This window comes from Embiotoca jacksoni, unplaced genomic scaffold (genome assembly GCF_022577435.1).
Source record: "Embiotoca jacksoni isolate LCO1_2020_lvr unplaced genomic scaffold, fEmbJac1.0.p SCAF_16, whole genome shotgun sequence".
Classification (NCBI taxonomy): Eukaryota; Metazoa; Chordata; class Actinopteri; family Embiotocidae; genus Embiotoca; species Embiotoca jacksoni.
This window is the reverse complement of record NW_027185296.1, coordinates 2,962,241-2,974,519: the sequence shown is the minus strand read 5'-3', so window position 1 is coordinate 2,974,519 and position 12,279 is coordinate 2,962,241. Positions and strand designations below refer to the sequence as shown.

Below are 12,279 nucleotides of genomic sequence, written 5' to 3'. Positions count from 1 at the left end.
TTAAACTCACCCTGCGTACACCTCTGTGACAGTTGAAATGTTCTCTCTCTCCCTCTCTCTGCGGGGACCTGTAGAGAGAACAGTACAGCCATAAAGGCCATATGCTGGCCCATTCAGATGTAATAGCAGGAAGGCCTGGGGAGGCCCAGGCAAAGGAGCTATGCTCCATTATGGCACATTATAGAGTAGAACAAGAGAGGAGCAATGTGTGTGTGTGTGTGTGTGTGTGTGTGTGTGTGTGTATGTGTGTGTATGTGTGAGAGAGAGAGATTACCTTCGCTGCAGGAACAGAAAGACTTTCACACAGCCACATTGTGGGGACTCAACTCCCATCTGGGTACAAAAAGCTGGTTCCTACAAGTTAAACTGTTAAAGTTGGTTAAAGTGAAATGAAGATTAGGTTATGGTTAGGCTATGGTTTTGGGGTGAGGCATGCTGTGCTTATGGTGACTGTGAGAGTAAGGCTCTAATAGATGAGTGAAGCCAATGCGGTGTCCTCCTAAGTGACTAAAACTAGGTTGTGCGTGTGTGTTTGTGTATAGAGGAGAGCCAGACTGCTGCAGCTGGGTCAGTGCAGTCAGACCCCGCAGGGGTGACTTGTTAGACACACACACACACACACACACACACACACACACACACACACACACACACACACACACACACACACACACACACACACACACACACACACACAGACAGGCTCGGCAACAACAATAACCTCTGAGGTCAGACAGAGCTAGCGCTGCATTAGCCTCAGTGTGAACCTGCTGAGAGACAGAGCGAGCCAGTACAGCTGGTGTTAACCACCCAAAACACACACACACAGAGTGGCAGAGAAACCACAGTTACACTGGTACAAACGTCATGACTGTGCCAACACACCCAGAGTACACTGTATGTACAACTAAATAAACATTTCCAGATCGCTGAATAGATTGTTGACCAGCTGCACGTTGTGCGGCTGGTTAATAAGTGGCTTTAGTGAAGACTTGAAGGCTGCTCAGATGAGCTGCTTTCCTGACAATGAGATGAATAGAATCAATGAACAGAGAAAAGTCGACTGCCACGTCTCAAAAGGATGGGAAGCACCTGTCTGCGCTGCAGCTGAGCTCAACACTTGTGTCTTTTCAGACAGAGTTGCAAGTGCATGAACAAAAGCCTCTGCTTACGAGCAACATTGTTTTCATGCGTGCGTACAAGCTCATCTCTCCTGCCAAAACCTGTGCTCCTGTATGGCGTACCTGGCAGCGCAGCGGCACTGTTTCTGTGCCTGTGGGGATGCACTTGTTTCAAGCTGTCAGTCAGGCATGTTTATTTCCCCCACTGTAGCAGCACCCACAGCTTCCCGGTGCTCAGCTCTGTCGGAGCTCCATCATCCCAGCCATGCCAGCAGAGCACTCATCAGGGAGGGCGGCACGGTGGGCAGGGTGGGAAAGCGAGGGAGAGACAGGGTCGGGGTGTTCGCCTCAAGTCAAGAGAGAGATACAGGTTCACGCGCAGCTGCCTCCTTTATGAAAAACGATGCATGCGCACAGGTGAGAGGCACACTAGTTGAGACAGTTGTGTCTGTTTCGCTGAAAGGGAATCAATGGAATTCCACGTCGACAAATTAGTGGCAGTATTTGTCATGTTCGATTCATTGTGTCAAACCAGAATGGGTAGAAGTTTAAAGGCGACATCTCGGTAGTCGTATCAAAGAAGTTGCTGCAGCAACAACAGCAGTACAAACGAATCTAATCTGCATGGAGAGACTTTGATGAATATGTTGAAAGCAGCACGTGACCTTTAAACAACCACAACTTGTACCATCAGAATCATTTTAATATCCTGTAGTCACATATCAGTTCTCTAGTAGAGTAATTAGCAACCCAGAATGCTAAATATTGATGGATGTAGCTTCTGCAGTGTGAATATTTGCAGTTTTTGTTTGGTTTTCGTTACTTTGGACGATTAGAAAAACACACTGTTTGAAGATGGTGAAATGTTAATGAGTATGTTCATTTATATTTTACTGTATTTAATTTAATTTAGATATTTCTTATTTTTTGACATTTAATAGAGTAAACAGTTACTTGGAATATAATCAGTGGCAAATCAGTTTATAAAATCAGAAAATGTGAACATTCATTTGTGTGTGTGTGTGTGTGTGTGTGTGTGTGTGTGTGTGTGTGTGTGCGCGTGTGTGTGCGTGCATGTGTGTATGCATCTACTTCTGCATATTTGTCTGAACAACGTCTACCAGTGCATGTCTATGTCAGGCTCTAAGATTATATTACACACAGGTAATCCCCTAATCCTGTACCTTTTCACCATGATGTCAGATACACACCTGTTAAAGTAGTACCCACCTCCATCCCTCAGCAGCCCCCTTTAATACACACTATACATCATACCAGCACACACTCCAACACACACTCAGCACCTGAGAGAGGATCCTGCTATCACCTGTGGAAAAAAAGAGGGACGTGTCATATCAGCACTCATCACCACTCAGTTACACAACTCACACACACCTGTAATGTTACCTGATACCAAAGTGCTTGACGGAGGTTCTGGCAGACGAGTAGATACGCCTGGTCTGCCAGTGGGGGGGTCCTCTTTCTCCGTGTTGATGTTCAGCTTGGCTGCTGCTGCAGGAGTCACATGAGGTTACTGTAGGAAGACACAGACAGGTCAACGTTCACTCAGTCCCGTGATGCTGTACTCACTTTAATGTAACTGTTTCTTCTGAGAGATTAACGTTGGAAAGGTTTCAGCTCAATCACTCTCAAAATTCAAACTGAAACTGGCTATAGTACCAGTTATTGAGCCTTCAGTTTTAGTGACAGAATGGTTTATGTTATTTTCAAGTTGGGACTTATTTTTCTGCTCTATTGCCATAATGATGTTTGATTGGGTTTAAATGTTTGGCACTTTTTTGCAGAGGGAAAGGGAGCACCAGAATCAAGCTTGCTTTGGCCCTTCACTCCGAATTGGACGGCTTTAATTCTGGCAAGCCGGATCAAGTATCATCATGGCAAAATTTACAAAAATAATACTGTGTTTGAAAATCCCCTGAATTATCCTTTGGCAACAGTACTGTAATTGAATGCTGATTACAGTCCACTTTGTGAATTGATCTGACCTCATCCTGGTAATTAACAATTCCTGCATATAAAAATCAATGTGGCCCTTTGGAAATGTCAGTGACAAATCTTATTACATGCAGATTAGATATGATAGTTGTGCAGTAATCTACAAATTTAAATTGGACATGCTGCATTTTACTTCCTGATTTTCTGATTTTAACCACTGAGGGGCAGAAACAAATTCACAGTAATAGTTTTGCTATTGTATATCAGCTTATCAAGATTGATGAGCAACATGTTTCACAAATGTTTGCCTACCTACACAATCTGCTGACAAAGGCCAGAACTACATCCCACTGGAGTTTGGTTTCTTTCCTCCTGATGCATTTAGTCCCATATTTACGGGCGTTTTATTATATTAGCTTTAGTAATCTTGTATCTTTCTAAGCTGCAACTTATTTACTTTAGCTTTCCTCAGTATTGTACCAGTCAACCTGAGTGCTGGTGGAGTGTTTTTAATTGTTTTATATTGTTGTTTCGATAAGAGATGTTGGAATTTAATCTTTCATACCAATAAAACCAAAACAATGGGCTCAAAGTGAGCTGAATGTTCAAAGTTTGGTCTTAGTTCTCAGTGGGATTGGCAGTGTCCTGTCCCCCCCATTTTTCAGGTATTTCAACATCATATGAATATACATAGGGGAGCATTTGATTCAGTAGTAATGTCACCCACTTTTGATTAGTTACGATTGATTGGGATTGACTTGACAATTGAGTATTTTTGGCTTGCGTACATCTGTGGCAAAGTACACAACAGAACCAGAACAGAGATTTCTGACACAACTTCACCTCCTGCCAAGGTGCACAGAGAAGGAAAACGACTGTTCAGAGGTCAAATCGCCTGAAGCACTTGTAGTATATAGAAACATTTTATTGTTAGACCAACTCGTTTTGGCCTTCAGATAGATGCTTATGAAGGACACAAGGTGAAATGCAAAAAAATGCAATAGAACGAGGTTCTGGGTTGGAGGCAAACATCTAAGGATAGATGTGTGAAAATATGGGCAAACAAAACCAAAACAAACTGAGAAAATATGTATATAGAACCACCCATTAAAATTCAGTTCTTTCTAAAAATTAGGATTATTGTATTGTAGGTTTGTTGTTTTTAATGTTTCCCAAGGCTCGAATATCACCCGATACATTCTTGAACTGTAGCCCTGTATTGACATCTTTATATCTTTTCTTCACCAGGGTCCTCCAGGATCTCAGCCTTCCCCCCACACACAGCCTCCCCCACACAACCCCAGCAACCCCATGATGGGACCTCATGGACAGGTAAGAAAGAAACCTTCACTCACTCACTCACTCACTCACTCACTCACTCACTCACTCACTCACTCACTCACTCACTCACATAACAGCGGTGTACAAACAGCACATGCAGCTCCCTTGTTGTGCTAACAGACAGGACAGACAGCATCCACGATGGTGGATCGGATGAATAATTTAGCTGTGTTGGCCCAGCTGTAAGGAGCGGAGGTGCATCTGGAGGGCTTCCTCTCTCCCTCAGCCCAGCACTCACCATCCCATAGTCCATCAATAGACCATTAATATTGCAGCACAGCCTGACACTGTGCAGCTCTTCGTGCACAAACGCACCACAACATGGTCAGAGGAGGAGGGAGGAGGAGATGAGGAAGAGGTAGACACGAGTACAGAGGGTAAAAAAGAAAACAGTAGTAAGTCAGTTCTCGCCTCAAGGACTAATTGTAATTATATAACTCGTCCTCCAGTTGCCCGAACACACACACACACACACACACACACACACACACACACACACCGAAGCACAAAACATTCAGTCTACAATTACCACTGACATACTGTCTCCTTGTTGTATTTATGTTGTCTGTGCTTATCTTTGTGTGAAAATGATGATATGAACATTATTCTGCTGTTCATGCTCCATGACCAAAACACACAACTCTTACCCAATCAGCATTCAAATCAGCATGTTTCCCCTCGATACTAAAATAGCCGGATTAAGTTTGGAATTAATTCCCATCATCTAACACACCGAAACATGGCTCATCGGGCGTGTTGTATTTGTAGTAGCGGCAGGTAATAGGTAATTCTGAAAACCATCTCTCTGTGGTGCTTTACATTATTCACTAGTTGTGCGCTGGCTCTGCATGCAGGTCCCGGCCAGCCTGTTCTTGTCCCCTCTCTGCTGAAACATGTGTGTCTGAGGTTTCTCTCATGAATCACCCGATCCAGGCAGAATTTTTGTCTGAATTGCTGTCTGGTTATGAAGAGATGGGAGGAAAATGTCCAGCACACATGTAGCTGCGCAAAACAGATACCTTAGAGATGTAGAACATTTTGTTTGCTGGTATTACTCTGTCCTATCATCTAGCTATGTCATGTTTCTGTTCTTTCTCTGCTGCACCTCCCTGTCTTCATATTGTTCTTCCAGTCCAAGTTTCTACCCTGCGTGTTTTTTTTCTGTCTCTCTGACTCTCACTTATCTATCCTCCTTTACCTTTATCCTAATGGCTTTTACCACCTGAGGTCTTACTTTCCAAAACTTAATGACAGGCCCCTCCTTTCTGAGAAATGTCACGAAACTACAGCAGCACATTATTCTTCAGCGCAATAGCTCCCCCTGCTGACATGCAAGGATAGCACCCTGAATGTGGGCAGGTCAGAAAGAGAGGCGGGTTTACTGGACCTTGTGTGCTTTTCTTTCACTACCTGTAGTGTGTTACTTATTTATGTGAAGAATGGTTTACCTGTCATGTGAGGAGAACATTGTTTTTCATGGAATTATTTCTGTTTCTGAAGAGTAGATTCACACACATATACCAAAGGAAGAAAAGTTGGATTGAGGCTAAAGGAAATAATATTGTTATAGTAATAGTTATAATATTTTATTGAGATCTCTGCTTAATAAGTGCAAAACATTACAAATCATCCTAATGTGAGAAGTAACCCATAAAAATGAACACAATATTTGTCCATCTTAAAGCACCAAACAAAGATTAGACTGGGATTTATGGATGTGATGTTATTTAATTTGAAAAATTTGGAGATGAATTTGGTTTTCACTGAGCTGATAATGAGAATGGCATGCTGAGACATGTACGCTGGGGGGGGGGGGGGGGGGGGGGGGGTTTGTGTATTTTTTATTACGTGCTTTGCTTTCTGTCGTGTCATTTCAATCTCATTTTCTTTGTAGCCCATTTAAAGACTGCTGCTGCATCCATTTTACGAACCCTTTCTATAAATAAATATTGTCAGTCAATATAACTTAGTGAGTATCTTACACTAGTGTTATTTTTCATACTTGACCTACGGTATGTTAACCTATTCTTTAGAGTCAGTATCTCTCCTAAAATTATAATATGATAGTATTTTTAGCCACAGACTTCAATAAGCAGAAACTAGATTTGTTGCTAATTGAATACATTTTTCTCTGCTGTTTTGCTTTGTTTTTTGCTTTGTTTTTGTTTTTTTAACAAAAAGTTAGCTTTGAGTGTTTGGAATGCTCTTAATTATAACAAAGTTATATGCAAATTCATTTAAGATGTTTAAAGGTCCCCGATTCAAGACATTTAAACAAGTATTTTGGATGTGATCATTCTGAAACAAAGTAATCACTGTCCTTCACTTGTCCTTCCTGCAGCCATTCATGTCTCCACGGTACCCAGGTGGCCCAAGGCCCGCCCTTCGTATGCCAAATCAGCCTCCTGGGAGCATCCCCGGGTCACAGCCTCTCCTTCCAAACAGCCTGGACCCCACCAGACCTCAAGGTACTAACAAACACGGTAGTGTTATGTCAGAGAAGTTGCACTTTGAAGAACAATTTTATATTGGCCTCTGCATGACAACATTTTCTTCTCATTTATGGAATTATTATTGATTTAAATAGCGCTTAAATAGTCCTGCCATGCTAATACTCTGGCTTTCCCCACAGGACATCCAAACATGGGAGGTCCAATGAGAATGAATCCCCCTCGAGGCATGGGAGGTATGGGCCCACAGGTAGGTACCAGTATTAGTCATATCGAATAAAACACCAAGGACTGTGTCACTAAAGCAAGTCACGACAGTGGATTGTGTCCTTCAGCACTACCAGTCCACTGTACTCCCACTCCGCAGCTGCCAAACAGCACTATTTGGTGCTTGGACTGTCAGTTTATGAGCAAACCCAATGTTTGGTTGCCCTTCATTTGTGGCTTCCATAAAAACGGCTATAATGTCAAACCAGCAGCCGATATACAGCGTGTAGATAATCCTTCTCCTCAGATGAAGAGAAAGTTTGGTTGGGCCAACCTCATAACTTTGCCTTTAAATGTCAGAAGCGGTCTGATGATTAGCTCGGCTCTGGCCAGAGCTCACCCACTGCTAGCACCAAGTTGTACATGTTCAATCCTACTTGCTGACTCCCACCCAGGGAGACAAACAGAGGCGGAATACTCAGACTGCTATGAGCAAGTCGCCACCAACACATCTTACCACAAATGCCTCCAAAGTTGGAGCTACTGATTTCCTTTTATCTCTTTGATTTTTGTTTATGTGATTTATTGTAATACAGTAGATGCTTAAACAACAGTGTCCTTTTGAATTACTATTACCAGACAGCTGCTTCATTCTGTACCCAGACACCTCACACTCCAGAATCACATCACACAAAGACACACACACACACACACACACACACACACACACACACACACACACACACACACACACAATCTCTCTGTGCCCTTCGGCCCCTCTCTGTGCCACCCTGGCTGGGTGACTTTGGCAGTGAGCGTACTAGCAGCTGGTGTGGCATCTGCTCGACAAGTGTAATCGTCTGCTGAACAAAACTCTTCCTCTGAGTGGAGCTGCTCTCTGGCCTGCCCCCCAACTCTCTCGTTCAGTCAAACACACATACATGCATACCCAAGCACACACATGTAGCGCCAGGCAAACTCGCCCACTGGGCTGCCATGAAAACATACATGCAAATACACAGAAGGGAGCATGGACACATAGACACACATATACAGAGCCTTACAACATACAGGCATACACAAACACTCACACACACAGCTGTCCACTTTCACACACAGCCCACTCCAACCAGCCCACATACTGCTCATACATGCACATAATTAAACACTAGTTAGTGGAAGACATAATCGTCTCTGACCTTCATTAAGATTCAAACCTTTAGACAGAGCAGGTGTGAGACTCCGCACTGACTGTGTTCATCTCTTTTTGCAGAACTACGGCGGAGGGATGAGGCCTCCTCCAAACTCCATGGGGCCAGGGATGCCAGGCATGAACATGTTAGTAGAATGAAAAGAAAAGTTGTTTAGCATTTGTGAATTCGGTCTACACCCAAAAAAACAAATTCACATAAAGAATATTTTGAATATTAGCCGAACTGTCATTGCTATCGGGTATAATAACACTTTACTTACCTAATGAATTCATGAGATCTGGAGATGTATAAAAATCTCTGTAGCTGCAACCACAATTATTATGGGTTGTCAAACTTGAACCCAGAACTTGGTCTGCAAAATCTACATTTCCATATATATGTACTCAATGCTGTTTACCTTATTTTTGTTTATACATAAATAAGGGCAAAAAAATAAGTGTTTATATACAACAAAAATAATTGTTAGTATGATTATAATTGTAACTTTATGCATGTAGTACCTTTAGAAACAAGATGCAAAGTGCACTTAGCAACAGCGAGGGGGAAAAAAACCTTCGACAGAGCCAGGCTCAGGGTTAGGTGTTTGGAGCCATGACTCATGACTCACATGATCTCATTCTACTGGTTTTAAGCAGGAAAACCTTTTTTGACATCCCGTTCTGATGTCACATAGGCAATCTTGCACGGAAGTCAGCAGTGGGCCTTACAAGGAGGTACAATTGAGTGTCATCAGCATAACAAGGAAAAGAAACACCATAACTACGACTGATGTGTCCCAGGGGTGGCATGTATAGGGAAAATAAGATGGGACCTAGAATTGACCCCTGAGGCACACCACACTTCATGTGTGAAATGAAGAGACACAGTTATTGATGGGCACAGCACAAAAGATAAAAGGAAAGCCATTTCAGAGGTGGGCCAGAGACACCAGTTTATGAAACTACTGTAGTAAATTGTGTTGAAGGCATGCCAGGGTCCAGCAGTACGAGAATGGAGCATATGCCTGCATCGGAAGCCATTGAGTGATCACCGGTGACCTTCAAAAGAGCAGTCCCTCAGCTGTGGTATTTAGGAAAGCCAAATAAAAAAAAATAAAGTATACATCAAATCATTTTCCTCAGCAGAAAGAAGTTGCTTAAACACAGCAGAACCTTTTAAATAAAAAGCAGCTTGGATATAATGCAATTATCCAGTCCAGGTTTTTTTTAAAAGTGGTTGCACAAACATTGGTCTTAAATTAATCAGGAACACAACCTGACAACTGTGAACTTTCGTAAACAAAAAGTAAACAAGGCCGAGTGCTTAAAATGTACATTTTATTATGTAGATTCACCTGTTTTGTAGACTATTATGAGTGCCAACTAATAGACGGTATTTATGTAGAATTCACCAAATTAAACTCTGACTTATGTCATGTAAGTAATCACAATCATCTCCTGTAATGCCTTCAACGTTGTTATGTGACACAGATCTTCTAATATCTTCATCCTTCTCTCCGTGTTACCAGGGGTCCCGGTGGAAGAGGTCCATGGCCGAACCCCAACACCAACTCAGTGAGTCACACTCTCTCACATCTTTCTTCCTACACGACTGAGTGTGTTTACAATAACTGTGTCTCATGCTTTGTTTCACCTCGGGTCTACTCTCTCCACAGATAGCTTATTCATCTTCATCTCCAGGCAACTATGTGGTAAGTGTCCCGTCATGAACTCGTGTTTGACCACAGGTCGTAAATTACCTGTCACGCTGTGATATCTAACAGGCACGCTGCTGTCGAGATGCACTTGGGTCTCATTTCTCTCCTTCTCTTGCTCTTACCCCTCAGGGCCCTCCAGGGGGAGGCGGCCCACCAGGAACTCCCATCATGCCTAGCCCCGGAGGTGAGTTATACACTTGTGTTTCTCTTTTGATTTCTACTTTTATCCCATGTTCACTGAAGGAGGGTCTGACTAACGAACATCAAACTTGCTGTCTGTCAGATACATGGCTCTCTTTGGGTGACAGATAGAGACGCTGCTCTAAATACTTCTGAAATTGAGCCTTTAGGAGTATTGTTTTCAGGGTAAAACATTGGCTGTAACATATATTGTGTCACAGTTTCCCACTTAAGGCGCATGCTGAAAAATATTCTGTTGTTATTAGCTGTGTTTTGTCATAGTCGAGACAGTTGTAATAAAGGGAAGCCAAGGTGTGCCGGTCTGCAGTCAACTGACTGATCCATCTCAGCTTTGGCCCATCGATAAAGTGTGTCTGTGGAGGATTGGCTGAGAACAAAACACTGTGGGCTGATATCCTGTGGATGTTCTGTTTCTATTGGCCTGTGGAGAGCTTCATTCTCTGTCCACTATTCATTATTTATATACATGCCTCTATTGTGATATGTTGCGGGGCAACCTTTTGCAGTACTGCTCACTCGTACACTGGGAGGGGAAGCATATTTCCATTGCAGTCGCCAAGACTGCGGACACACACACACACACACACACACACACACATACACAAACCTCCCACAAAAATACACCCCACACTCACATTTGCCCCCCTCCTTTAGTCACGACAACACAGGCTGCATTCAGACACACGAACAGGCAAGATTTCTCCAGCACTTTACACGTCCATTATCCATTTCACCCTCCTGTCTTTCAATCTGTTATTCTTCATTTTGTTCTGCTTTTCTCTGTGATCTGTTCACAACTTTCTACCTGCAATGTCAGATCAAGGTCACCTCATCCGTCTGAATCTTTTCACGATAGACAGATGCATGAGGAGCAACACAGCATGTGTACTGATTGTTGCAAAGTGATGGGTTTCCTTCATTGTGCATTGCAGATAGCAGTGAGTGGACAGATTCATTGACATAATGTACTGTCATTCAGGGTAACATATAGGTGCCCTTTGTCCTGTGCTGCACCAGGCTGGATTGTACCAACAGCAACATTTAAATGTGTCAAATACAGTGAAGGACGGTGTGCCCTGTTTTCATTGTCTCCCATTCAATACATCGAATCCACATTTTTTTCTGGTTGTGAAAACAAAATGAGGTAATGGTTCTCGAGCTTTTCTGCTGGTACCTGTCTAGGAAGACCAAACTGCTCTATTCTAATTTTAACATCCAACTTTTCTTTCCTTCGTAGATTCAACAAATTCAAGTGAAAACATCTACACAATGATGAACCCCATCGGCCCTGGTGGAAATAGACCTAATGTAAGTATTGTCATTTTGTCCCAGCGAATAGCTTCAGTGTTTCTACATTTCATATGGGATTTATTTATAATTTATATGTGTAATCAGTTACAATGACATTCTACCTAAACCTGAAAAGAGCAAGATTAATGGGCTTTGTTGGTGTTCCTGTTCCTATTAGTAATTTGTGATGTTGGGCTGTATTAATAAAAATTACTTGTTTTTCTTTAGTTCCCAATGGGACCGGGTCCTGATGGGCCCATGGGGGGAATGGGTGCTATGGAGCAGCATCATATGAACGGATCACTAGGTGAGTAACTAAAGACAGTGCGCAGTGTATGTGGCGGGTTCTTGATATAAGCTCTTGACTAGATTCACTGAAACCTGTTACTTTCTATGAACACAGGCTTTTAGAAGTAAGGCTCTGCCCCCTGATGGCAGTGAGAGGAAGTGCGCTCTCTCCACTTAGTATTGATCAAAGCCCAAACAGATTAGTAGGGCAGTAAAGGGGCCAATTGATCCTGAAGATTTATGAGATGTGATCAGTGAAGCTGGTGGAGTTTGTGCTCATCTGTATCTGAAACAAATAGCTTAATTAAAGGCCATTTCTTGTGAGAGGGCAGGTTGTTACTAGTAGGACGCTGAGGGTCAGTTAATGCTAATGCCTCTTTTTTTTCTCTCATTTCTAATCACAGGCTCTGGTGACATGGATGGGTTGCCAAAGGTAATACCGACTGCCTATCCATGTATGTGTCTCAATGTTTATCTGTATGAGGTTTTTTTTTTTTATTATTCTTATTGGTTTG

The 12,279-nt window shown here is 42.7% G+C and overlaps 1 protein-coding gene across 2 annotated transcripts in view; it reads left to right on the top strand.

Annotated features, from left to right (window-relative positions):
- Positions 1 to 12,279, top strand: part of ssbp4 (single stranded DNA binding protein 4) — an 83,018-nt gene that overhangs the window by 66,020 nt on the left and 4,719 nt on the right. For both annotated transcript variants that reach the window (XM_069150259.1, XM_069150258.1), the window contains exons 6-15: positions 4,326 to 4,409; positions 6,760 to 6,886; positions 7,051 to 7,118; positions 8,349 to 8,413; positions 9,797 to 9,842; positions 9,944 to 9,979; positions 10,115 to 10,169; positions 11,424 to 11,494; positions 11,705 to 11,783; positions 12,169 to 12,197. In XM_069150259.1, coding sequence (XP_069006360.1) covers positions 4,326 to 4,409; positions 6,760 to 6,886; positions 7,051 to 7,118; positions 8,349 to 8,413; positions 9,797 to 9,842; positions 9,944 to 9,979; positions 10,115 to 10,169; positions 11,424 to 11,494; positions 11,705 to 11,783; positions 12,169 to 12,197 — 660 coding nt within the window. The remainder of the gene's footprint in view (positions 1 to 4,325; positions 4,410 to 6,759; positions 6,887 to 7,050; positions 7,119 to 8,348; positions 8,414 to 9,796; positions 9,843 to 9,943; positions 9,980 to 10,114; positions 10,170 to 11,423; positions 11,495 to 11,704; positions 11,784 to 12,168; positions 12,198 to 12,279) is intronic.